The sequence below is a fragment of the Eutrema salsugineum genome, unplaced genomic scaffold (genome assembly GCF_000478725.1).
Source record: "Eutrema salsugineum unplaced genomic scaffold, Eutsalg1_0 scaffold_11, whole genome shotgun sequence".
Taxonomy (NCBI): Eukaryota; Viridiplantae; Streptophyta; class Magnoliopsida; order Brassicales; family Brassicaceae; genus Eutrema; species Eutrema salsugineum.
The window spans coordinates 3,038,610-3,064,596 of NW_006256901.1; the positions used below are offsets into that span (position 1 = coordinate 3,038,610).

The 25,987-nt window shown below is 36.7% G+C and overlaps 3 protein-coding genes across 4 annotated transcripts; 1 reads left to right on the forward strand and 2 right to left on the reverse strand.

Moving 5' to 3' along the window:
- The first annotated feature begins 2,440 nt into the window (after positions 1 to 2,440).
- LOC18025858 (AAA-ATPase At3g28600) lies at positions 2,441 to 3,914 on the forward strand. Of its 2 annotated transcripts, XM_024160398.1 has the most exons (2): positions 2,441 to 2,821; positions 2,921 to 3,914. In XM_024160398.1, the coding sequence occupies exons 1-2, from the start codon at positions 2,441 to 2,443 to the stop codon at positions 3,902 to 3,904; spliced, it is 1,365 nt and encodes a 454-aa protein (XP_024016166.1). In that variant the 3' UTR covers positions 3,905 to 3,914. The 2 variants fall into 2 exon arrangements, with proteins under 2 accessions (XP_024016166.1, XP_006409417.2); XM_006409354.2 differs by having other exon boundaries at positions 2,441 to 3,914.
- A 174-nt stretch (positions 3,915 to 4,088) lies between these two features.
- On the reverse strand, positions 4,089 to 4,870 carry LOC18025812 (peptidyl-prolyl cis-trans isomerase CYP19-1). The gene has a single exon (XM_006409355.2). The coding sequence runs from the start codon at positions 4,786 to 4,788 to the stop codon at positions 4,267 to 4,269; it is 522 nt and encodes a 173-aa protein (XP_006409418.1). The 5' UTR covers positions 4,789 to 4,870; the 3' UTR covers positions 4,089 to 4,266.
- A 519-nt stretch (positions 4,871 to 5,389) lies between these two features.
- LOC18025813 (translocon-associated protein subunit alpha) lies at positions 5,390 to 7,569 on the reverse strand. Its single transcript, XM_006409356.2, has 8 exons — positions 7,334 to 7,569; positions 7,083 to 7,235; positions 6,923 to 6,973; positions 6,739 to 6,827; positions 6,270 to 6,347; positions 5,947 to 6,150; positions 5,751 to 5,822; positions 5,390 to 5,652 (listed from the first exon to the last, which is right to left on the reverse strand). Exons 1-8 carry the CDS (start codon positions 7,401 to 7,403, stop codon positions 5,614 to 5,616), a joined length of 756 nt encoding a protein of 251 aa, XP_006409419.1. The 5' UTR covers positions 7,404 to 7,569; the 3' UTR covers positions 5,390 to 5,613.
- Positions 7,570 to 25,987: the final 18,418 nt, after the last annotated feature.

A 25,987-nucleotide genomic window follows, 5' to 3' on the forward strand; every position in this document is an offset into this window, starting at 1 on the left:
CGGTCTAAACCGAACCAAAATAATTGATTTTAAAAACCAAACTAAATTATGGATCATTTTTTCTTCTTCTATATTCCAAAAAAAATCAAATCCAAAATCAAATAGACAAAAGTAAAAAGTCATTTAAAACCTTTCTTTATATGAAAATTAAGGATATAGTCAACTAAAACTCGAATTCGAACCAAAACCGTATTCAACCATTCATATTAGATTAAACTTTATTTGAGTTTAACTAGAAAACTTATATCAAACTGTAACTAGAAAACACTCCGAAGAATATAGAATTTGATTGGTAACATGTTACCGTAGCACTAACGGGTAATGTACTGCTTTTAAAGTTACTTAGAGGGTGCTTGGTATAGATAGTGGAGACTGTAAAATCCATTTTATAGTTTTAAAAGATTTTTTTTTGCCAATCAAATTTTTAATTTTTTAAACTTAAATTCCTAAAAATTAGGTTTTTTATTTTTAGTCATAGCAGCTTTTACACTTAAAACTAATAAGAATAAATATATTTAATTTCTTTTTTTATTTCTTCTTTCCCCATAATCATTCAAAAGATTTTATATATTTATATATAAATAATTACGAACTAAATTTAATTGATTAAATCTTATCTTTTTCAGTTTTTGTTTAGATCCATTTTTTCTAAAAAAAAATTTAATTTTTAATTTTTTGTATTGATTACTTATGCTAATATAAGTATTTTAATAATTTATTAATGTTATCTACAAATTTTAAATCTGGGATAAATTTATATGTTTGACTAATAAAAAATTATTTCTAATTTAAAACATAACAGTTAACTTTTACAGTTTGTATAGTAAAAATTTTAAAATCAAAAATCTACCATAAAAACTAAAAGTAAAAGTGATACCAAGTCCTACAAATCACAAAAACGGTAGTAACTAGCGATACCAAAAACGGTATTTTCAGGTTTATATGTAACTGCTTTCTACTACTACTATTTCTTTATCTTGTTAAACTATTTACAACTTACCATTTCATCTAAAGGTTCAAAAAAAAAAAAAAATTTACCATTTCATCTACCCGCTAAAAGCTTGTACGGTTTCGTGTTACTAATCGTACCTATATAAGCAAATGTTGCAATCGTATGTCGTAGTAGAACAAGGAAATAATATGGGCTTCAAAACATTATAATGGGTCGTCACTAAAAACAAATTTTGGGCTGTACTTTCACTTTCTTGTGTGCAAAACATGACCACGTAGAAAATTAATTTGATAGGAAATCAACAAGCATTTGCGTATCCCAGTATACGTGGCTCTATGATATCTGCAAGTCCGATAGGCGATAAGTTACATCCATTTTCATTTTCCTGTTCAGAATAATCATAGATTTTGATGATTGATACAGATAAATTTGTCGTTTAGTCCAATTCCAGTACAGTCTACGGATGATGAGCGGGACTCATGTGCGCATTGATAAAATATATTCATAAAACGGAACAACATGGACCTATATCTTTTTTATAAGTAGCTTTGTCTTCTTTACCATGAAAGTTAACACGTTACCGACACAAACATCTGAACATCAACGAAGATTCATAACGATTTCTCTAAGCAAATAAAGCTGGTCTGAAATCATCAAAACTTTATATTTTCACATGTGAATTAATTGTATGATTAAGAATTGGAAACTTTGAATTTGGAATATAAAAAAGTTGCATCTCCTTATTAAGGAAGCAGAAGAAGCTCAGAATTTTCCATAGTGATACCTTTATAACTTTTACTACCTATTCGCTTTGGTATGTTTACAACCACGTGTGTGCGTAGTGCTTTAAGAATAGAATTAAAAGTGAATCCGAATAGTTTATTAGGTCTATTGAGTATTGTTAAATCGATCTCGTAAGTTTCCTCCAAATTTATTGATTAGCCAATACACATATTTATACAAAATCCTAACTTGTTTAGCAAGTTCTTTACATATATGAGAATAGAAAATCTACTTATTTAGCAATATACATAAATATTAACTATCCATTTAAATCGATCTCGTAAGCTCCGAGATCTCCTAACAATTATCATATTATGCATAGATCACGTCTTATTTGATCAATTTTGATAATTAAACTCTAGAAGATTTTCGAAATCAATATTTTTGCATTTAGCTTTTGATAAAGAGAACATCTAGTAATGAAATATAAGAAAACCTCCAATTTTTAACCCAAAAAGCCTTCAATTATTTATCTTGATATAATTTTTAGAACCGACCAAGTTGACTTGACTCTATTGCTTTATTGTCTATGCATGCATTGCTTAATTGTCACTATGCATGCATTGCTTTATATTGTCTATAAATAAGACCGTGACACGCTAATCAAAACTAATCCACACACCAAACACAAACAAGTCCAATTAATCCAAATCCAAGACAGGTATTTAAGAAAGAAAAAAAAAAAAAAACAGATTCTTGTTCTTGATGATGATGGGAGATACGATGAGAACAATTGGTTCGAGCATGGCAAGTTTGTTCTTCTTTTGGGCAACTTTTCAACAGATCTTCCCTGATCACCTCAAGATCGCAATCAAAGAGTTTCTTTTGTCTACAATCCAGCAACTCTCTATTGTCCAAAGATTCTCCGACCGGATTATCAACTTCTTCTCTCCTTACATTGTAATCAATTTCCCAGAGTACGAAGAGTACCGTTTTAATCACGCTTTCGCAGCCATCGAGACTTACCTTGGGGCCAAAGCAACCGATAAAGCACAAAAGCTTAGGGCAAGTCAGGTTAAAGAGAGCAAAGGACTAGTCTTGAAACGTGACGAGACTAAAGTTAGAGATGTATACGAAGGACTTAACGTCTGGTGGGAGCTTGTGACTGGTACTGATGGAGACAGAACTCATAGACTCACTTTCCATAGACGTGGATTGGAGATTGTAACAGGATCATACATTAAGTATGTGGTTGAAGAAGGTAAATCGATCGAGGCAAGGAACAAGAAGATGAAGCTGTACACGAATAACCCTAGTTCAGATTGGGGCTCTAGCAAGAAGAGCATGTGGAGGCACATTGATTTTAAGCACCCGGCGAGTTTTCAGACATTGGCTATGGAATCTAAGAAGAAAGAAGAAATCTTGAATGATCTCGAGGCGTTTAGCAATGGGAAAGAGTATTACAAGAAGATTGGGAAAGCTTGGAAAAGGGGTTACCTATTGCATGGACCACCAGGGACAGGTAAATCAACGATGATTGCAGCTATGGCGAATCATTTGAACTATAGTATCTATGATCTTGAACTCACGGCTATACAGAACAACTCGGAGTTGAGGAAACTCTTGACCGCGACATCGAGCAAGTCGATTATTGTGATTGGAGACATCGATTGTTCTGTAGACCTAACGGGCAAGAGAAGCAAGAGAGACAGTGACTTGTTCAGCAAGAACGATGGAGAAAAGGGCAAAGAAGAACAAAACCAGAGTAGTAGAGTCACACTCTCTGGTCTTTTGAATTTTATAGATGGGATATGGTCGGCTTGTGGACAAGAGAGGATCATCGTTTTCACTACGAATCATATGGAGAAGTTAGACCCGGCTTTGATCAGGAGAGGAAGAATGGATATGCACATTGAGTTGTCTTATTGTAGTTTCGAAGGGTTTAAGGTTCTTGCCAAGAACTACTTGGATCTTGATTCACATCCTCTGTTCGTCAAAATCGAGTCTTTCCTTAAGGAAATAAACGTTTCTCCGGCCGACGTGGCGGAGGAATTAATGGCCAAGAATCATAAGATAGACGTCGACGGATCCTTGAAAGACTTGGTACAGAGTTTGGAGAGGAGAAAGAAGAACCAGAGAGGTAACAGTCATGATCAAAAGAAGAAATATAGTGACAGGAAACTCGGAATATTCAATTGGGCCTCAAAACAATTAATGGGCCGTCATTAGGAAATTCATATTTGGGCTTTTAAATTCATCTTCGTTTGACCAAATTTGGTAAGAAAATATCTCTGAGTCTACTTGTATCTTCTTCTTCCACACATTTTTTTTTTTTAATTTCTATGAAGTTTGACGAGTCTACGAAGAAGATATTAATAAGTTGATAGTGATGTTCAAATTTGTATTGTAGCGATGATAACGAAGATTTGATAATTATCATTATTATTCAATGGTAGCGACTCTAAACTCGAAAAAGGAATCAAACGATCCCAAAAAAAAAAGCAGAAACACAAGAACGAAAAAGAAGAACAAAAATTAAAAACAACACAAAGCTACCATTGGATCAATCTCTCTCTTTCTCATCATCAGATCTAAGAAATCTGACCACAATCAGCAACCACAACAGGCTTGGAGGTCTTTCCAGAGTCAGATCCAACCTTCTCAATGGCCCTAACAACATCCATACCTTCAATGACTTGACCAAACACGACATGCTTACCGTCGAGCCACGACGTCTTCTCGGTACAGATGAAAAACTGAGATCCATTGGTGTTGGCACCAGCGTTAGCCATGGAGAGAATACCTGGACCGGTGTGCTTCTTGGTGAAGTTCTCGTCCTTGAATTTCATGCCGTAGATCGACTCGCCTCCGGTTCCGTTTCCTTTGGTGAAATCTCCTCCCTGACACATGAATTTGGGGATCACACGGTGGAAAGCTGATCCCTTGTAGTGGAGTGGCTTCCCAGATTTTCCCATTCCTTTCTCGCCGGTGCAGAGAGCTCTGAAATTCTCCGCCGTCTCTGGGGTTGTGTCGGCGTAAAGCTCCATCACGATTCGGCCGGCCGGTGATCCGCCGACGGTCATGTCGAAGAAAACTTTAGGGTTTGCCGCCATCTTTTTGGATCGGAGATTTTTTTTTTGGATCGGAGAAAAATTTGTGTGAGTGTGTGTGAGAGAGAGATTAGGGTTTTGGTTACGATTGATATATAGAGAGAGGATCTAGTTCCAAGGGAAAGGAATATTTGAACGGAAATATTTTAGTGACCGTTGATTTTGTACACGTGTTGTGATCTGGAAGAGTTTAGGTTAACTGTGGTTAAGTTGAAATCTGACTAGGGTTAATAGTTGCGTGGATCCGAGGCAGAGAATATTTTGTTTCTACTTTTTACTGGATAGAGCTAGAAGCATGAATAGCGGCATCATAAGCTTAAAACGACATCGTTCATAAATTAAGGCCTGGAAACATTAAGGCCCAATGTTAAAGTAAAAAGCCCAATTTGTTTTTATCAAAAATCAGAAGCAACGACAGCTAAATGGAAAGTAGAAAGTGGGGTGGTTTTAAATCTACTACAAAGTCTACAAGCCTCCAAGGTAGTAAGAGAAATGCAAAATGAAAAAACAACCTTCAAATTTCAAACTTGCATCGTTAATCAAATGATTATTCTATTTTTCTTTTCAAGTTCATGAATTTTGGAACTTATTGTTGAGACAATTCTTTTTATAAGTAGAACTGTAGAAGAAAACAAGCAGTCACTGACCCAAAAAAAAAAAGAAGAAAAAAACAAGCAGTCAAGATTCTCTGTGAAGTTACAAGTTACAAAGGAAGAAGGATCTCTACCAAAAACTCTCTCTCTATGTGTAACGTTAGTAGCGTTCGTGTGCTCTTGGTTTTACAAGTCCCCAAAGATACAGACAAAAGCATGTGAGATTTGCTCTAATCTACTTCTTCTTCTTTGACTTATGACCGTACGAAGTGCCCTGCGTTGTAAATCGAGAGCAATGTATCAATTCCAAAACACTAAACAAATGCAAAAACCCATCATGAAGAACTTATTAGATCTTGTCTATGTAAGTACCTCAAGCCATTCATCAAGCGACGCATCTTTAGTTGCAGTTCCAACTTCAACTTTTGATGCTCTCTTTGTTTTCTGCGCACAGCAAATGACCAGTTAGGCTTATTAATCAAAGTTAGTAACTAGATTAGGGATCGTTTTGCCTAAGAGAAAAGGCCACAACATTAAGGAATGTATATAAAGAGAAATTTTCATGTACCTTGGTCAAATGCTTCATATTATTTTGGATATAGATGATAAGAAGAGTGATAACCAAAAGTAAAAGGCCACAAAGGAAGACTGACTCCATCCTAAAGAGAGGACCGTCTTCAACAACTTCGATGGTTCCATTGTAAAACGTGCTTTGATATGGCTTACCATCTATCTCATAGATGATGGTGCCAACTAGATCAAAAGCACCCGCCTGCACGAGGAATGTTTAGCTCATTTACTTTTTATTAACCATGCACAAGAAAACACTACTCTTTTTGAAGTCGAAAAGACTCATCATGACTAGAAGAACTATATGAATAACAAACATACCTGTAGGAACTTGCTGACTGCAAAAGTGTATGGGAAGGTAGCTTGAGCCGAAGTTGGCACAGATGCGTTGCCAAAGCTCTACACATAGAAGATACGATAACCACATAATTAAGTGGACACATCTTGTATTATTCAGCAAAGGCATTTTAAGTTTCTAAATCTAGAAGTGAAGAAATGGAATAAAGTTACAGCATACGAGCATAGAGAGACAATCAAAGAAAGTAGCTGATTCAAAACATACATGAGCAAAGATTAAAAAGCTATAGAGACCCTTTTCTTGAATTTTCTTGAATTTTGTAACACGGAAGTAACAGGTTTATGGTATAGATTGTGGAGTGACATGAGATGAGACAAATCAGGCAATGAGGAAAGAACCTAACAAAACCAAACTAGACTGATTTGGACAGATTTTAACAAGTGATTCAGAGGCAGCAAATGTGAGAAATGAGAGGCAAGATCATTAAGTTACCAGAGCGGTGAGATTCTGAACCAGAGGCTTCTGATCAAAAGGAAGATGCAAACTTCCTCTAACCGCAACGATATCAACATTGGATTGACCTATTCATATGATCCAACCAACAAATTTATAAACTTTTAACTAAAACTTCAAGTAATCGATTTCAACGTTTGATGAGAATCAATTTCATTATTACCATCATTTTTCATTCCAACAAGCAGCTCAGTTTCATGTCCAGCTTTGATTACTGCAGATATCAAACGGACCAAGAGATTAGCACCCAAAATTGGGATATGGGAAGAACAAGAACACTAAATTATTAGAAATTAGAATCAGAAACAGGAAAAACTCTCTACTTTTTGCACTGTTTTTGGGAAAAACGCAAAGGGTTTCAATCCCAGGAGCTGAGGTAAGCTCCAAGCCAAACACTTCCTCTGCATCACTCTCTTCTTCTCCAGAATCGGAAACTTCAAACCCAGAATCTTCCGAATTCGACTGGCACAAAGCAGCTAGAGCAAAAAAACCATAAAGCAAAAATCAAAATAGAATCAGCGATAATCAGTAGATCTATGTTCGATAATAGAGGATCAGATAAAGGTGTTTAAACCTTGGTAGAAAGGTGAAGCAAGAAGAAGAAAAGCGAGGAGGAGGAGTCTAATAACACTCGTCGACTTCATATTGGGTTTTTGAGAATTAGTTCGAGTTTGATCGTCGTGCTCTGAAAGTAAAGATGGCGAAGAAAGCAAGAAGACAAGAAAGGAGTTTCGGTCTTTGACGTTCTTTATGCTTCTTCACAGGCGTTGACGGTGGCGTAGAATAACAACACATGGTCCTGTTAAAAGTAATCATGAAACGACAACGTGAAGTTTTATGCTTAAAAGTTTGGAGACCCATTTTAAGAAGGTGGCCGATAATAATGTCTTAGCTCGTCGTTGCATATTGTAGTGGGCGAACAACGTTTTAAGCATTAAGTTTGTTAATGGTTAAACATTTTAAGCATTAAGTTTTTAAGGCCCTGTTCGTTTGAGCAGTTGATATTTGCAGACTAATCCATCCAAATGATATTCAGTCATGTTCGTTTAAGCAGTTGATATTTGCAATCAAATAATTTATCTGGATGATTCATCTGATTGATCTATCTAAATGATGTTCGGTCCTGTTCGTTTAAGCAGTTGATATTTGCAATCAGATGATTCATCTGGATGATTCATCTGATTGATCCATTCGAATGATATTTCTTTCATTAATAAAATTTAATGATTTATTCAACTGATTCATTTGACTGATCTATCTGGACGAATTTTTGTTTGTTTGATCATTTCATATCTCCATCTAAATAAAAAAATAACTAAAATACCCATATTTTCATCTAATTATATTTTCAGTGTAATATTAACTATGTTATTATTAATTCTTAATATAAATAATGTTTTACAACCAAATAATTTTCAGATGACTATTTTAAACATTTTTCTAAAAAAAATATTTAGAAAATAAAAGTTTTGTTTATAAAAATATTTATAACAATTGATTAAAAAATAATTAATTTAGTGATTGATTCATACCCAATAAAGACATTTAAAACATATATTTTCTCATTGGTGAAGCAAACTACAATATCTTCTTCTTAAATTATAATTTTATCATACAAAATCATTATCAAATTGAAAAAACATATCATATTATGTTTAGAAAGGTACAAAACAAAGTTTTTTTAGAAAAACATAATCCTTAAACCACCAATTCTCCCTTCTATTCACCAGAACTTACAAATAAAAACAAAGAATTTTTTTTATTAGAAGGAGAATTCAAATAGAACACAAAAGAAAGACAAAGATCATAACTGATAACTGAAAAAAAATATAACAAGATAAGATAACTCATTCACATTCACTCATTCACAAATAAAAATCATAACTGATAACTGAAAAAAATATAACAAGATAAGGTAATTCATTCTCATACACTCAAAAATAAACCTGTTTCTCATACACAAAATAAAAATAAGATAATAGAGTTCAAAAGAAACATAGACATGAAAAAACATGAATCATCCTCGTGCATTCCAAGAGTTCAAAAGAAACATAGACATGAAAAAACATGAATCATCCTCATGCATTCCTGTTTTCAAAAGAACAATTGAAAGACACTAGATACTAGAGTTCGAAACATAGTTCATAATAAGCATAAATCATCCTCATGCATCCCTGTTTATACCAGTTACAAATTCCAAGTACATAACTTTGTTCTCATCATCTTCATAAAAAAAGGAAAAACAATAAACTTTTTTTTTATGATACAAGCACGAAGAGGAAGCAGAATCCAATCAAGCATAAAAAGCTATTTTTTTAATGACAAGACTACAAATCTGTCTTAGTAATATCAATTGCACAACCAAAACAGAACAAGTGGCATTGATAATCCAATATCTCAATATCATCGATATTGTACAAAAATCAATCTCTAACGAATCAGGGTCCGAATGGTGACAGCGTTTTTGGCTATGTGAAAAAACGGTTTAAGAGTGTGGTACGGTTCAACTGCGGTACATGCGGGAAAATATATTTGCGGGACAACTGCGATTTGTATATAATAAGCGGTATGAAATAATGTTTGATTGGTAAAAATACAGTTTACGGTCCATATTAAAATGTTTGAATGGTGAACAAGATAACAAGCGGTACACATTATAAATTATAAATCATAAATATATATAAATAATTAATATTATTGTCATTAAATTATTTATTTCGTATTGATAAAGAAATATTTTCAATACATTTATAAACTTTCAATTATAAATTTATTTTAAAATAACATTTTTTTTTTACATATATATTACATATATTACTTATAAATGAATGTAAAATATATTTGAAAAAACTTGTCATTAAAAGTATGAAAAAATATATTTTAACCAAATTAATATTAAAAGTATAAAAAATTATTTATTTTAAATTTTATAAACTAATTCTTACATAAAAACTTACTTAATTTTTTAAAAAGGGAAGAAATAATGTTCTACTTCTTTTATGTGTTCTACAATGTATTAGATATATCTTATTTATATGTATTGTATTTTATTATTAAAAAATAAGTTTTTTTCAAAAAAAAAAGTTATGTGCGTTTTTATCCGCCCGCTGAGTAATAACCGTTGGATAATTTTGAGTGCGTTTCATTATTTGCTGACATTTTTTAACTGTTTTGAAATTCGCAAATGAGCTTTTTTTTTTCTTTAAAAAACGCACTTTCCTACAAATTTTGGTTGATTGGTGTTATAATAGCGGTTTTGAAATTACCACTTCAAATACCTTACCGCACTGCCCTAGTCACCATTCACTGCCTCAACATTGAATACGATGAATCAAATACGAATCAAAACATAGATCCTATAAGCACAACGAGAGAATACAAACATATTCATAAAAACAAAAATAAAGAGAGATTCAAACCTGCTATTAGCAAACTGAAGAGAGATTGAAGAAGAGATCGAGAGAGAAGAAAGCTTGAAAAGAAACAAGACTAAAAACTCCTCGGATCTGCGCCAAGTATCAAAACCCAGAAATTAAAACCCAGAAATAACCCATGATTCATATCTCTCAAGAACCATGAGACAAAAACCAGAGATAGACATAGAAGATGCTGCATTTGGATCAAATTCTAAGGCTCAAGAAAGCAGAGCAAGACTCTAATCACGAATTAGATATGAAAATCTGTGGATCCATGCTTGCTACATCATGTTTACTAAGACACATACGTAAGACACATATGGGAAAACCAATCAGGAACAAAAAAATATTGAAGACCCTTGAATTATCAAAGATGAACGAATTATCAAAGCTAATGGCAGCAGAAAGATGAACGAATTATCAAAGCTACAAGTGTACATTGAAGACCATTGAGTCACGAGAACAAGAAGAGACAAGAACCTGGATTTTGTAATTGCTCAGCAAACCCGATGCAGGCGAGTTGAAAGTCGCTGAAACGTGTAATGAGGTACTGCATCACCACATAACCAAAAGAAAGGGTCAATGGTTAGCTATAACTTTCTCGCTTAAGAGCCAAACACAATTGCCAAAAGAGCTTTAGAAAGAGAGAAAATGTGTTCAGTTCAAAGAAAAATATCCAAAAGGCACCATTCATCCACAATCACTCATCACAGAAAGGCATGTTAAGAAGACATTATGGTGTTCATATACGTCTTTTTTCTTACTATAACCAGATCATATTCATTGTTATAATGGGACCCAAGACCTAAAACAAACTTCGTTAACCATCAGCCATAACACTGATTTGATCCGTTCAAGTCTATGTACTTTTTACCAATCCCTAACATGACTTTACTGTCATCTCAAACAACAAAAGCCACTTCTCACATCAATCAAGATTCAAAAACCAACCTAGATCAAAGACACTCATGTTGGTAAAGAACAGTTTTAGTACAACTAGCCCGACCAGATGGTAACCAAACCCGAAAGTCTTAGACTCATATATTACTACCATTGTTGGAAGGAGAAAGAAAGCTTAAATCTTCACCACAAAGACCGCATTTTCGACAAGACATCAAACCGGTTAATTGAATGTTCCATCTAGCTTAGTGACCGTGTCAATGATACTTAAAGATCCAAAGATCACAACATAAACAATCTAAACTACTCTTCAAATTCACTATCAGATTCTAAGTCAATATCAGAAACCATATAAAGAGAGAATCAAAAAACAACAAGAAGTGAGCAGAACAAGCAGCAAACATAGATTATCCTCTGTGACACAGCAAACAAAGCTAACAGCAAAGTTATCACTAACTAGCAAATCACAAACGAAGCTAATCTCAATGATGTTCTAAGCTGTTTGGTAGTTTAGAGAAGAAAACTTGGAATTCTAAACCAAACCTAGAAAGATATTACCTCAGCAGAGAGAGAAAACTGTAAAACCTCACACAAAGAGACTTATAGAATGTAGCACACAAATGTTCTATGAACTATACTCTTTATTAGAAATCACTTAAACAATCTTTACAGACTTGTTTAATCTGAATTACACGACAAAGCACATTGCTTCTCGATACTGACCAATTCCTAATCTACCCAAGTAGTCTCTAACACACTTGTGTTACACTTTGAATTCACTCACCAAGAACCCTAGATTTTTCTCTCAAAGCTTGTAGTGAATATTTTTCTCATGAACGGCCGACCTTTTCGTGCGGCCTTCACTCCAATATATATCACATCTCATAAAGAGCATGTGAATATACACTTTCCAGGATGTTAAGATCTTCAAGATCTTTCACACCAACCTCCAAAGATACTCCTTGATATACACGGGACTTTCCTTCAGAATTCCCACCAATAGTTGCCACGTCATTCTTCTTCAAATAATCCAGCTCAGCACTCCCATATTCCCTGTACTCTTGACTTTCTTCACGTCTCTCTGTGTAACACACGACCTTTCTTGTGATGATAGTTAAGCTCCATTTTCTTGAATTTACATTCTCCCCTTTTTGTCCGAATATGAGAACTCAAGCTTTCTATAACAACTAAAGCTTTGACAGATAGCCCAAACAAATATCCAGAAAAGTAGACAGAACAGTGTAAGCCATCTCATTCAAATTGCAACACTCATTTCATGTTTTACACACGAAGGAAACAAAACAGAAAGACCGATAATGAGTAGTCTGAGTCAACCCGACACAAAAAGCCAAAAAAAAAAAAAAAACTGATCACTACAATGTCCTGTCACGGAACCGATATCTTCATTCATCTTCATTCGGTTCCCCCTCAACCTCAGAACCTCCAGGACCATATTCTCCCCCTACTTAAGTGCATATTCAGATAAAAGTACATATAAACCAAATCGGAGCAGAAATACCAAGGAAGAAGAACTTACCTCGAAGACGAATCTAAATTTGCTTAAGCCAATGACACAGCTGTTCCAGATCAGCTTCCAAGGATGGAAGAGAAGAAGAATAATCCTCACTAGATCTATTCCCAGCCTTAGAGTCAAGAGTGATCTTTATCGGGAAACCACAAAGCTCAGAATCGGTAGTGAGATGAGGAACCTCATGCTGGAATTTCAGGAGCTGATAGATGAGGTTCAGAAAAGGCAGCTTGCGATTCACATAGTCAGGTGTACGAGCAGTCATCACAATTTGATCGTAAATCAGGTGTCCCAGATTGAACCGCTTTCCTTTGATCACAAAGGCGAGCAACTTGATCTGTTCCTTGACCATAGTCGTATGATTTGAGGTCGGCATCCAGGATGTATAACACAACTTGTAAAGGACTCCATAGTCAGGATGGAGGTGTTTGGAGGCAAAACCTTCCCAACGAGTTTTACGTCCACTAGAGACAATGCGAACAGCGGCGTCAATGCTCATGTTTTCCAAACCACCAGACGGAAGAGATGTTGGGAAAGAACAGATGCACAATGGCACAGCGGAATATAGTTCTTCCCACACTTGTGTGAACCTATGAGAAAAATATAGAAGCAATGGCAGAAAGTAAAATGACACAGCAAATTTTACGTGGAAAACCTCCTCAATTTGAGGAGTAAAAACCACGGGACCGTAGTCCACTCAAAAATCCACTATCACCAATGAATATGAGTTACAACCACGTCCACCAAAGACTAAGGCTCCAAAAAGCAATCTCCAATACAACAACACAACCACAAGAGAGCAAAACAGAGCTTAGAAATAAGCAGATCCAAATGACTATAAGTTTACTAGGATTCCGGCCACCAAATCAAATCTCCACCGTACAAACCCTAGATAAACAAGTCAAAAACACCTCTAAAAACTTTCAGCTCAAACCGAGAAGAACTCACCGTCGGATTTCCCAAACACTCAAGACAGCACCTATTGAAATCTGAACTCGCCACTGATGCGAACAGCCACGCTAAAACTCAGATAACTCCCTAACCAACCGTTGGAACACAAATCCCTTCGGTGAGCCTCAAGAACACTGAGTCACGAAGCTTCCCTCAAAATTTCAGCCAGATCGGAGCACTGCAAAGCCTCCAAACGTTACCCTGAACAGAACCTGACGAAAACTGTGTATCTTCCTCTCTGGTCTGCGAAAATCACTCTCTCTTGTCTCAATGACTCTTAACAGCCACTTATATACAGGTTAAGAGAAGCTATTAAACTCCCACATAACTCTAAGCCCAATAATAATCTCATGGATTAAAATATGGCCCAGGTTTGGTTCTCTTTTAACCAAACTTAATTGGTTTCCCCACTAGGAGGAAAACCAACAAACTCCCCCTCCGACTAGGTGGAGGAAACAGCCATCCCGGCTATCTCCCGACAAACTTCAAGCTTCCCTCTCGGCAATGATTTCGTCATCATATCAGCTCCATTATCATTCGTATGAACTTTCGAAAGTTCCATTTCTTTAGAAGCAACCACTTCACGTATCCAATGATACCTCCTATCAATGTGCTTCAAACGCGAATGAAATGTGGAGTTCTTTCCGAGACAAATAGCACTTTGACTATCACAAAGCAACACATACTTATCTTGCTTGAAACCAATCTCCTCAAGAAAATGCTTCATCCACAACAATTCTTTACAAGTTTCCGTTGCGGCGATAAACTCTGCTTCAGTGGTAGAAAGAGCAACACACTTTTGTAACTGTGATTGCCATGCCACAGCTCCCCCTGCAAATGTTACCAAGTAACCCGAAGTAGACTTCCTGGAATCAATATCTCCAGACATATCAGAATCTGTATAACTAATCAGTAATGGCTTATCTCCTCCAAAGGTAAGTTTCAAACTAGAAGTCCCACGAAGATATCTCAAAATCCACTTCACAGCATTCCAATGTTCTCATCCAGGATTAGAAAGAAAACGACTAACTGTACCAACAGCGTGAGCCAAATCTGGTCTAGTACAGACCATCGCATACATCAAACTACCAACTGCAGAGGCATATGGAACCCGTGCCATATCTTTCTTCTCTGAATCTGTACTCGGACTTTGTTGACGACTCAATCTAAAGTGTGAAGCAAGAGGAGTGCTAACAACTTTAGACTTGTCCATGTGAAACCTCTGAAGCACCTTCTCAATATACTTCTCTTGAGACAAGTGAATCAACCTTTCACCTCTATCTCTGATAATTCTTATACCAAGAATCTGTTTCGCTGGACCCATATCTTTCATGGCAAAGGACTTGCTAAGCTGCTTCTTCAACTCTTGAATTCTGCTCAAGTTTCCAGTGATGATGGGAGGTTAGTTTGGTTCTTTCCAGTAAGTAGTAGTTCATCACCAAACACTTGCAAGAACACACAGTGATCAGAAGTAGTCTCCTTATAACCATGCTCCCCCATAACCGAATTAAACTTCATCTGTCTCGGTGCCTGTTTCAATCCATAAAGGCTTTTCTTCAAGCGACAAACCAAGTTCTCTTTGCCCTTTTTCACAAAGCCTTCCAGTTGTACCATGTAAAATTCTTCCTCCAAATCACCATGAAGAAAAGTCGTTTTTACATCCATTTGCTCAACCTCTAGATCAAGACTCGCTGCCAATCCAAGTACAACCCGAATGGATGACATCTTCACAACAGGAGAAAAGAATTCATCATAATCAACTCCCTTCTTTTGGCTGAATCCTTTCACAACCAATCTCGCCTTGTATCGAGGCTGCAAACTATTATCTTCATACTTAATCCGATACACCCATTTATTAAGCAATGCCTTCTTACCCTTAGGCAACTTCACCAAATCAAATGTGTCATTCTCATCAAAAGACACCATCTCATCTCCCATGGCGTTTAACCATTTATCCTTGTGCTCATCTTCCATAGCTTCCTCAAAGCTTTCAGGTTCTCCCCCATCAGTAAGCAGCACATACTCACTAGGATCATACCTTGTTGATGGCGACCTCTCAGATCTTCTAACAACAGGTGGGTTCTCGATAGTTGGTGTTTCATCATGATCGTCACCATGATCACCATTACCATCATCATCATCATGTGCGGGAGCATCTGCACCAGGTGTATCAGCATTAATCTCACCTTCAACTTGACCACCAACCGATGTAGAAGGAGTAGCCTCTGAATCAATCAAACTCTCAAAACTCTGGGCTGATTTTCCTGACTTATCAATGTCCTTGATCTTTTGATCTTCCATGAACACAACATCTCTGCTTCTAATAAGCTTCTTCTCAACGGGATCATAAAACCTGTACCCAAACTCATCCTGACCATAATCAATGAACACACATTGTCACGACTTCATCTCAAGTTTCGACCTCTCATCTTTCGGAATATGAACAAATGCCTTGCACCCAAAGACCCTCAAATGACCATAGGAAACATCCTTACCGGTCCAAACCCTCTCTGGAATATCACCCTCCAAAGGAGCAATTGGTGACAAATTAAGCACATGAACAACTGAACTCAAAGCTTCACCCCAGAAAGTCATCGATAAGCCTGACTGTGAAATCAAACATCTAACCCTCTCGACAATTGTCCTGTTCATCCTCTCAGCCAAACCATTCAACTGTGGAGTCTTAGGCGGCGTCTTCTGATGCCTAATACCATGTTCCTTGCAATAAGCATCAAACGGTCCAGATTACTCACCACCATTATCACTGCGGATACACTTCAACTTCTTTCCCGTCTGTCTCTCAACCAATGCCACAAAATGCTTGAAATATTCCAAAACCTGATCCTTAGTCTTCATAGTATAAACCCACAGCTTCCTAGAATGATCATCAATGAATGTCACAAAATATGATGCACCACCAAGAGATTTCGTCTTCATTGGACCACAAATATCTGAATGCACCAGATCAAGTATCTCGGATTTTCTAGAAGGTGTATAAGACCTGAAAGAGACTCTGTGCTGTTTTCCTGCAAAACAATGCTCACACTTCTGCAAATGTAAACCGGAGATACCTGAAATAGCCTCCTTCTTCGATAACACAGACAATCCTTTCTCACTCATGTGACCGAGTCTCTTATGCCACAACTCCATGGCATCATCATTCTCCACTGCATTAACAATGTCTTTGGAGACCTTAGCCTGCATCCAATAGAAAGACGAAGACTTATCACCTCGAGTCACAACCATAGATCCTCGTGAAAGTTTCTATTTATCCCCTCCGAATAAACTATAAAAACCTTCATCATCAAGTCTTCCTGTAGAGATCAGATTCAACCGAATATCTGGGACATGCTTAACTCCCTTAAGCACAAGTCTAGTACTAATACTAGTCTCCAAGCAAATATCACCAATGCCAACAACTTTAGCCAGACCATCATTATCCATCTTTACAGAACCAAAACTACCTGGAGTATAGGTAGAGAACAAATCCTGCTGCGATGTAGCGTGAGTAGTAGCTCTACTATCTACAACCCAACTAGTATCCTGGCATGCAATATTAATGGCATCACTCTCAAGGAGAATAAGAAACTGATCCTCAGTGACTGTCACCCGATCTTCACCATCTCCTTGTTTGCTGTCCTTTTTCAACTTCCAGCAATTCTTCTTCAAGTGCCCTTTCTTATGACAGTAATGGCACTCTATATTTGCATACTTGTTAGACTTGCTTCTGCTCATGTTCCTGTCCTTCTTGGGCTCTCTCTTTGTTCTCCTCCCCCTCGACTCAGAAACCAATACATCTGAACGCAAAGAACTAGCATTTGATTGCCTCCTTGCTTCCTCATTCAAGACACTGTTTTTCACTAAGTCCATCGAAATAGCACCATCCGACGTGGAGTTACACAAAGACATCCTAAACACTTACCAAGAATCTGGTAATGTACCAAGAAGCCATAAACCGTGAATCTCATCTTCAAACTTGATTCCCATGTCAGAAAGTTTGTTGATCAATCCCTGAAATGCATTCAAGTGATCTGTCATAGGAGTTCCATCCTCATATCTCAGCTCAATCAACTTCTTGATCATGGCCATCTTATTATTCCCGGTCTTCGAGCATATAATTGCTCCAGCTTCAACCACAAAGAGCGAGCATCAGTCTCATTCTCAATATGATGCAACACATGATCATCAACCCACTGCCTTATGGAACCACACACTTGGCGATGCAACAACTTCTACTCAGCATCGGTTTTACTATCAGGCTTTGTCTCCTCAAAAACAGGAAGGAGATTCTTTGACAAAAAGTAAATCTTCCATCTTGCCCTTCCATAGATGATAATTAGCACCATTCAAACTTATCATTCTGCCCATATTTTCCATCGCTCACACAAGCAAACCAAAAACTCTCGAACCTGGCTCTGATACCACTCTGTTGGGAAAGAACAGATGCAAAATGGCACAGCGGAATATAGTTCTTCCCACACTTGTGTGAACCTATGAGAAAAATATAAAAGCAATGGCAGAAAGTAAAATGACACAGCAAATTTTACGTGGAAAACCTCCTCAATGTGAGGAGTAAAAACCACGGGACCGTAGTCCACTTAAAAATCCACTATCACCAATGAATATGAGTTACAACCACGTCCACCAAAGACTAAGGCTCCAAAGAGCAATCTCCAATACAACAACACAACCACAAGAGAGCAAAACAGAGCTTAGAAATAAGCAGATCCAAACGACTCTAAGTTTACTAGGATTCCGGCAACCAAATCGAATCTCCACCGTACAAACCCTAGATAAACGAGTCAACAACACCTCTGCAAAATGTTAGCTCAAACCGAGAAGAACTCACCGTCGGATTTCCCAAACACTCAAGACAGCACCTACTGAAATCTGAACTCGCCACTGATGCGAACAGCCACGCTAAAACCCAGATAACTCCCTAACCAACCGTTGGAACACAAATCCCTTCGGTGAGCCTCAAGAACACTGAGTCACGAAGCTTCCCTCAAAATTTCAGCCAGATCGGAGCACTGCAAAGCCTCCAAACGTTACCCTGAACAGAACCTGACGAAAACTGTGTATCTTCCTCTCTGGTCTGTGAAAATCACTCTCTCTTGTCTCAATGACTCTTAACAACCACTTATATACAGGTTAAGAGAAGCTATTAAACTCCCACATAACTCTAATTCCAATAATAATCTCATGGATTAAAATATGGCCCAGGTTTGGTTCTTTTTTAACCAAACCCAATTGGTTTCCCCACTAGGAGGAAAACCAACAAGAGATTCATCAATGAGAAACAGGCGGTTAATGATATTTAGAGTGAATTCATACATCTCACCACAAATATACAGAAGGTTGACCCCATTCCTATATTCCAAGTCCGAAACAGACACATAAAACTCATGGACCACATTAGGACAATAGGGATCAACATCAATCACCGTATAAGTCAGACTAGCTCGATCAAGCAACTTCCAAACATTGTCCAACTTGGGATCCTCAAGAGGGAGATACTTCTAATCAATGAAAGGGCGGAAGCGAAAGAAGTCATACCTATCGTGAGCTGCTTCAGAAAGAAAACTGCAAACTGGTATGGTGAGAGGACAGGTGAGTTTGAGATGCATGCGGTCATGGGCAAATTTAGTACGGCAATTTGCTGCATACCGAGCTTCCTGGTCTTCATATGAAAGACCTTCTCACGGATCCTCAAAGCCATCAACCATATCAGCATCAGCATCAGAGATTTGTCATCAGATCCGGCAATCGGGTTTGTGAACATGTCACGGGGGTCTGAAAATGCAGCTTGCAGGGACCCAGAACTACTGCTGTCGGAACTGTCATCATCAGGAATCAGCACAAGTTCTTTGTCGGAGCGATGATTCGCTTTCAGCATCTGTGTGCGTCGACGGATAGCGGAATCAAGAGTCTCAGAGTCTTCCGGTTCACGACGCGAGGCAGCGATAGAGGCTGACATGAGCTTGGCAGACTGTTGACGAGTATGTCGAGACATGGTGAAAGGAAGAAACTTTTGAGCTCAAAGGGAAGAAGAGGTGAGTGGCACACAATTAGGGTTTCATAGCACATGAAACGTCATCTGGTCCTTATAAACAAGCGGGAACCCTACACTCATGAGCTTAAAACACGAACTGTTAGCTGAACAAGGGCAATGGGCCGAAAGCCCAAGAGCAACATCCATAAAAAAAAAAAACGATGTGTGACACAGGAAATTTCAACGTAGAAATACACAACTAAACAAAGACATCAACTCATCATCCAAAAGAGAACTAAGAGAGGACCCCATGAAAATCAATAAACCTGTACACAGAAAACACCATAAACAGCTTATGCAATGCAGACAGACAAAAGAAACAACATAACCTCACTGAGAAACATGTGGGGATAAGAGGGACGATTACCAGGTGAACTGACACGTATCCGGAGAACTGAAAAAACACAAAACACGTTTGAAGATTAAACTTATGAACACAGCGAAGCAGCAGAACTTTTGCCAAAGCGCTTTCACATCACTGATTCAGTCGAATCAAGACCTGAAGGTCTCACCATTATGTCATGAAATCAATTGCCTTTGGGAGAGCTCTTGTCACAGTCATCTTACAGTGTCCTATTCTACATCAGACGAGAGTGATCACACCAGGATGTACTCAGAAGATCAGCCTCAGTTGTTCCTCACACTGACTTACTCTCTTAGTCTCACTTGTAGCAGCAAAAGCAACCACTTTCTGTTTTGCCTTTTCATCAGCACTGGCTTCCAATTCTTCGGCTTTGAGCATGCCTACCAAGGTGTCAAACTTCATATCATCCAAGTCTATTGAGTATTTGACAACTGTTTTCTGAGCAGCATACTTTGGGGGAAGACATCTGAGAAGTTTCTTTACAAGTTTCTTATCCTTGTACTTCTTCCCAAGAACTAGAGCCTCATTAGCAAGGATACTGATTTTGGTATTGCATCTTTCTCCATCTTGAGATTTTCAAACTGAGATGCAAGGTGATCAATCCGAGGTCTCTTCACACTTGTATCCCTTTCAAAATGACTTATCAAAATGTCCCATGCTTTTTTTGCTGAAGTGCATCCTTGAATCAAACTGAACTCATTTAGTTCGACTGCATCAAAGATTGCATTGATGGCTTTCGAATTGAACTTGGAAGCACTCTTCTCAACATCAGTCCAAGTGTTCTTCGGCTTGGGAATTTGCACAGTGACTCCAGCATCATTCACAGACGTTACCACAAGTGCTTTCACCACAAAATTTTAGAGTATTGATAGCACTTGCAGATAGCGTTTTGGTTGGTAATGCTATCTTTAACTAAACTGGATATTTAAGATAGCGTTTCTTAATTTTGAAACGCTATAATTGATGTTCTGTGCAAAAAAAATGTTGACCCGCCAAATTTTACTTTGGCGCCTGTGTTTTAATAGCATTTACAGAAATTAAACGCTATGAAAAAAAATTGGATCTGAGCACAACAAAATTTGGTCGACGAAAACTTAAGATATTCACAAAATTCCCTTTTGTTATCCCTTCTCTCTTATTTCACTCTCGATCTCTTTTCTCTCTGTCTTGATCCCAATCACTCTCAGTCTCGATCTTTCTCACTCTCAGTCTCGATCTCTCTCTCTCTCTCAGTCTCAATCGCGATCTCTCTTCTCTCTTTTTTCACTCTTAATCTCTCTCGCACTCGGTCTCGATCTACAAGAAAATATCCATATTCCTCATCATCTTCATTGTTCTAAATCGAATTGATATTGTCGAATTTGACATTAAAGGTGAAATTGTGTTTGGGTTTTCTTTATTTTTATAGATTTAAGGTTTTCATTTGCATTTTCGGTATTAATCCCTGGATTATTTTGCTCTTTTGCAGGAAGAGGTCGGTGAAGCGCTCGGCTTAGCGTGAAGATGAACTCTCTCTCCCCATCTGAGTCTCCAAGATCCTCTCTGATATATTGGCGGTCTTTATGTTTGTGGAAAGGTTGGATTTTGAATCATTATTCTTTCTATAAACAATGATCTGAGCTTCTGATTTCCCATTTCTTAAGAATATTTAAGAACCTGTGTTGTGGTAATAGCTGTGATTATTATTCTTGTTCACATCGGCATATTAGTGGGGTTGATTCCTTGGTTTTGGAACAATATTTGGAGCTGTTAAATTCAGTCTATTAAAGACGTTAGACTCTGAATCCATAGGTCATGTCTGTGAATTTCACTTGTGTCATTTGCAGTTTTGATACTTTCTGTTATCAGTTCTTCCGAGAGTATACTTTTGTATGGTCATTTTTGTACATTTTGCTTTGGTTGCTTGGAATATATGTTTCTTGACAGTTTTAAAACTTTGTTACGCATGATTTAATGTTGAAAAAGTTTAGTACAAGAATGTGATGTTCACAGTCTGGGATGTTGGTGGCCAAGAGAAACTTGAGACCTCTTTGGAGCTGATCAAGGACAAGATTGTTCTTGCTGTTGGAGCTGGGACAGGAATCTGTCTCTGTTCTGTGATCACACACAGGCCACCTCCAATTTCACATTACAGATCAAGACCTGATAGGTTCCGTCAAGGAGGAGGAAGCGGTCCGCAAAACTTCCAAAGAAACCCACTGTATAATCAGAGTATCAATACCACAGTTTTCAAAGCACAAGAAGATGATACAATGAACCAGCTCATTGTGTAGCCAAGGAAGGGCCTCCGAATCTACAATTTTATTCAAGTTGTATCCATTCCTCCACCACCTTGGTTAAGTCCAAGTTTTAATAATGAACCAGCTCATTGTCACTTCTCGTTTATAATGAAACTTATGTATTCCATATATATATATATATATATATATTGCTATCCAAAATCAATAAAAAGAACAATACACAACCAATAATTAATTATTTTTTAAAACAAAGGATATTCATTTTTATATAGAGTTTAGGGCATATGATTAAGGTATGTATAAAGTATAAGGTTTGAAATATAATTTGTTTAAGTGCTATTAACAATATATATAATAAATTTTTATGAATTAATGAGTGTTTAATTTAAGGTTTAGAGATTCACCATTGTGAGATTTTTTTTTTCTATTTCTCAATTAAAAAATAAAAAAACAAATTTTTGTTTCATGAAATATTTTAAAATTAAAATAAGAATGAAAAGTTAGTGGGTCTTTAATTTAGAATTTACGACATATAGTTTGTGGTTTAGGGTATAAGGATATAAAGTTTGAAATATAATTATTTTTTCATAGATTAATGAGTTTTTGATTTTAGAGAGGTATTCATAATTGTATAGGTATATGTTTCTATTTCTCAAATAAAAAATTATTAAATAAACAATTATTTCACACTTAAAGTTTAGGGTTTAGGGCATTGGAGTATAGGGTTTATGATTCACACAATAACAAATGATAATAATCGCAATAAAAATTAAGTGCTTGAAAAATGAATATAGACATACAAACCCAAGAACTTATCATAATCTCAATAAATAAAATTATTACAAACTTATGTTTATAAACCATTTTCTATTACTAAAGTAAATAAAACGATTTTATTTAGGACAAGAGAGAAAAAATAGTCTTCAGAAGATGAGAACCAATCTGGAGAGATGTTACGGATTGATTACGTGGCACACTCTCACACCCTAGGATACTTTCTTCCTTTGCTTTTTTTTTTCCTCTCCGAATCTTCCTTCCTCTGCTTTCGATTATAAGCAAGAGAGAAGGGATCGATGACATGGCAGAATTCTCACTTCCTTTTTTCTGAGTTTCGAGAGCTACTTCCTTCCTCTCTTTTTCTTTCTATCCGATAGATTAACGACGACAACGGCGAAGCTGTAGGTAGATTCAAATCTAATTCTGTCGCTCACTTCTCTTCCTCATCTCATTCTCCCCTCTTGTGCCTCTTTTAACGACGAAAACAGCAAAGCAAAGCTTCACTGAAAACACCCACACCTCAGAACTATGCTCTGTTTATGGTGGCGATTTAGATCCAAGCCCGACGGGATCATAATGTCTCAGATCTCATGAACTTTCTTAAATTCATCGTTTCTATGTGGAACATAGACTCTTAATCGTGGTGAATTGAGTCTCAGTCCCGATTCAAGGTCAGGAAGGAGAAAGAGAGAAGGGATATGTCTCAGGTACATGAATTAGGTTTTTAATCTAAGATCTGGGTTATATATTACTGTCTGGCTTTGAGTTAGGGTTGATGTTTGAAAAAGCCAAGGAGGCGATTCAGATGTTTAACAGCAATTTTACTGTCTTGCTTTGAGTTAGGGTTTATGTTTGAAAAAGCCAAGGAGGCGATTCAGATGTTTACAGCTCTGTAAGTTCCATCATTAAGTGTTCAAAGATAATTCAGCTCTCTACTGTTTCTGATCTTTTGTATTTGTTCGATTTGTAGCAAATTGGTGGTAAAAGAGTGAAAGTTAAAATTCCCTGAGGTGCCAAAAGGGCAAGAGAAGTATTGAAGGGAGGTCTTGGGGATTTGATTTCATCTCTTCCGAGTCAGCGGAAGATGTTCAGTCTGCTCTTAATGCCATGAATGATTATGATCTGTTTGGTTTGTTGATTTATTTTGAGACTCTTTATTTTTGGTTTTGGTTTAGTACTTAGGAAGTTGAAGGATTCGTGTAATTTCACTTTGTAAACCTCAAGTTATTTAATGTAAATTTAAATGTATTTTTATATTTTATAATTTTTCTTTTAAAATTAAATGTATTTAAATTAAATTAATATTTTCAAAAAATTGGGGTCGAAAAAACAAAAATTTGTTAATGACCAACTGAAATATATAACATTTAAGGATTGCTATGTTTAATATATAGATGACATTTACATAATGCTATTATATAGCTAATTCATAATACTGAATAAATGCTATTGTAGATTAATATATTGCAGACATTAAAATGCTATGATAAAAATATATATCATAGCATTTATAAAAAACGCTATCTAAAGTGCCAGACTTTTTATCGTGGGCGATGATAAAGCGTTTAACTAATCGCTATCATATCGCGTTTTTCGTCCGCAATTAATACGCAATATTCTTGTAGTGTTTCCATCCTTATTCTATGGCTGTCCATGCATCTTCATCAATCCCTCTGATGACATGCTTCATCTGTACTTTCCAGTGACCAAAGGTACCCGCTTCAAGTCGTAACTGTTTATGAACAGCTATCAGCTTGGTAGTCTCCATGATGTCCTCAAGATCTCAACTTGAAGATAGATTATAAAATCTAAAAAGGTGACCCGCTCTGATACCAAATGTAAAACCTCACACAAAGAAACTTATAGAACGTTGCACACAAATGTTCTATGAACTATACTCTTTATTAGAAATCACTTAAACAATCTTTACAGACTTGTTTAATCAGAATTTCAAGACGAAGCACACAGCTTCTTGACAATGACCAATTCCTAATCTACCCAAGTATTCCCTAACACACTTGTGTTACACTTTGAATTCACTCACCAAGAACCCTAGATTTTTTTCTCTAAGCTTGTAGTGAATATTTCTCTCGTGAACGGCCGACCTTTTCGTGCGGCCTTCACTCCAATATATATCACATCTCATAAAGAGCATGTGAATACATTTTCCAAGATGTTAAGATCTTCAAGATCTTTCACACCAACCTCCAAAGATACTCCTTGATATACACAAGACTTTCCTTCAGAAGTCCCACCAATAGTTGCCACATCATTCTTCTTTAAATAATCCAGCTCAGCACTCCCGCACTCCCCGTACTCTTGACTTTCTTCACGTCTCTTTGTGTAACACATGACCTTTCTTGTGTTGATCGTTAAGCTCCATTTTCCTGAACTTAAAAAAACGAGACTCGTCGGAGAAAGCAAAGCTTGAGCTTGGATTGACACGAGAGAGAGATTGAAGCTTCTTCGGAGAAAGAGAGACGAGTCGACTGAGTGAGCTCGTGTTAGAAAAGAAAAGAGTCTGAGAAGACGCTGCAGAAGAGAGTTGTCTGGCCGGAGAAATAGAGTCTGAAGGAAGAGCCGTCGGAGAAATAGAGGAGTCGCAGAAGAGAAGAGAGGAGAGGAGATTTAGGTTTTAGGTTTTTGTTTTGTAATTTTTCATTTTTTTCAAGGGTATTTTTGTCATTATAAAATTTTGACTGAAGCTAATTCATCCAGCTGGTTCAATTCGGATCAGCCAACTAATTTTAAAATTTTGGTCATAACTTTAAATGATCAAGTTGACTGATTCAAAAGTGATTTTATGCCATAAACGAACATCAGTTGACTGTATCATCTGGATGGATCATCCAGATGAACAAACAAGGCCTAAGTGTATAGTTAAAGCTGCCACATTAAGTTTCTAAATGTATAGCTAAAGCTAGTCACTTTACCTCGAAAACACTTACGCAACTACTAAGTTTTTTTCCAAAAAAGTTGGACGGAGCAATAAAATATATC

What these genes read in the sequence shown, in the direction of transcription:
- LOC18025858 (XM_006409354.2), top strand. Translation starts at nt 2,441, where the DNA reads ATGATGATGGGAGATACGATGAGAACAATTGGTTCGAGCATGGCAAGT.
- LOC18025812 (XM_006409355.2), bottom strand. Translation starts at nt 4,788, where the DNA reads ATGGCGGCAAACCCTAAAGTTTTCTTCGACATGACCGTCGGCGGATCA.
- LOC18025813 (XM_006409356.2), bottom strand. Translation starts at nt 7,403, where the DNA reads ATGAAGTCGACGAGTGTTATTAGACTCCTCCTCCTCGCTTTTCTTCTT. An exon ending in TGCTTCACCTTTCTACCAAG is followed by an intron (nt 7,236 to 7,333) that starts GTTTAAACACCT and finishes TTTTTGCTCTAG; the next exon opens with CTGCTTTGTGCCAGTCGAAT. An exon ending in TTCAGAATCTCACCGCTCTG is followed by an intron (nt 6,348 to 6,738) that starts GTAACTTAATGA and finishes TTCTATGTGTAG; the next exon opens with AGCTTTGGCAACGCATCTGT.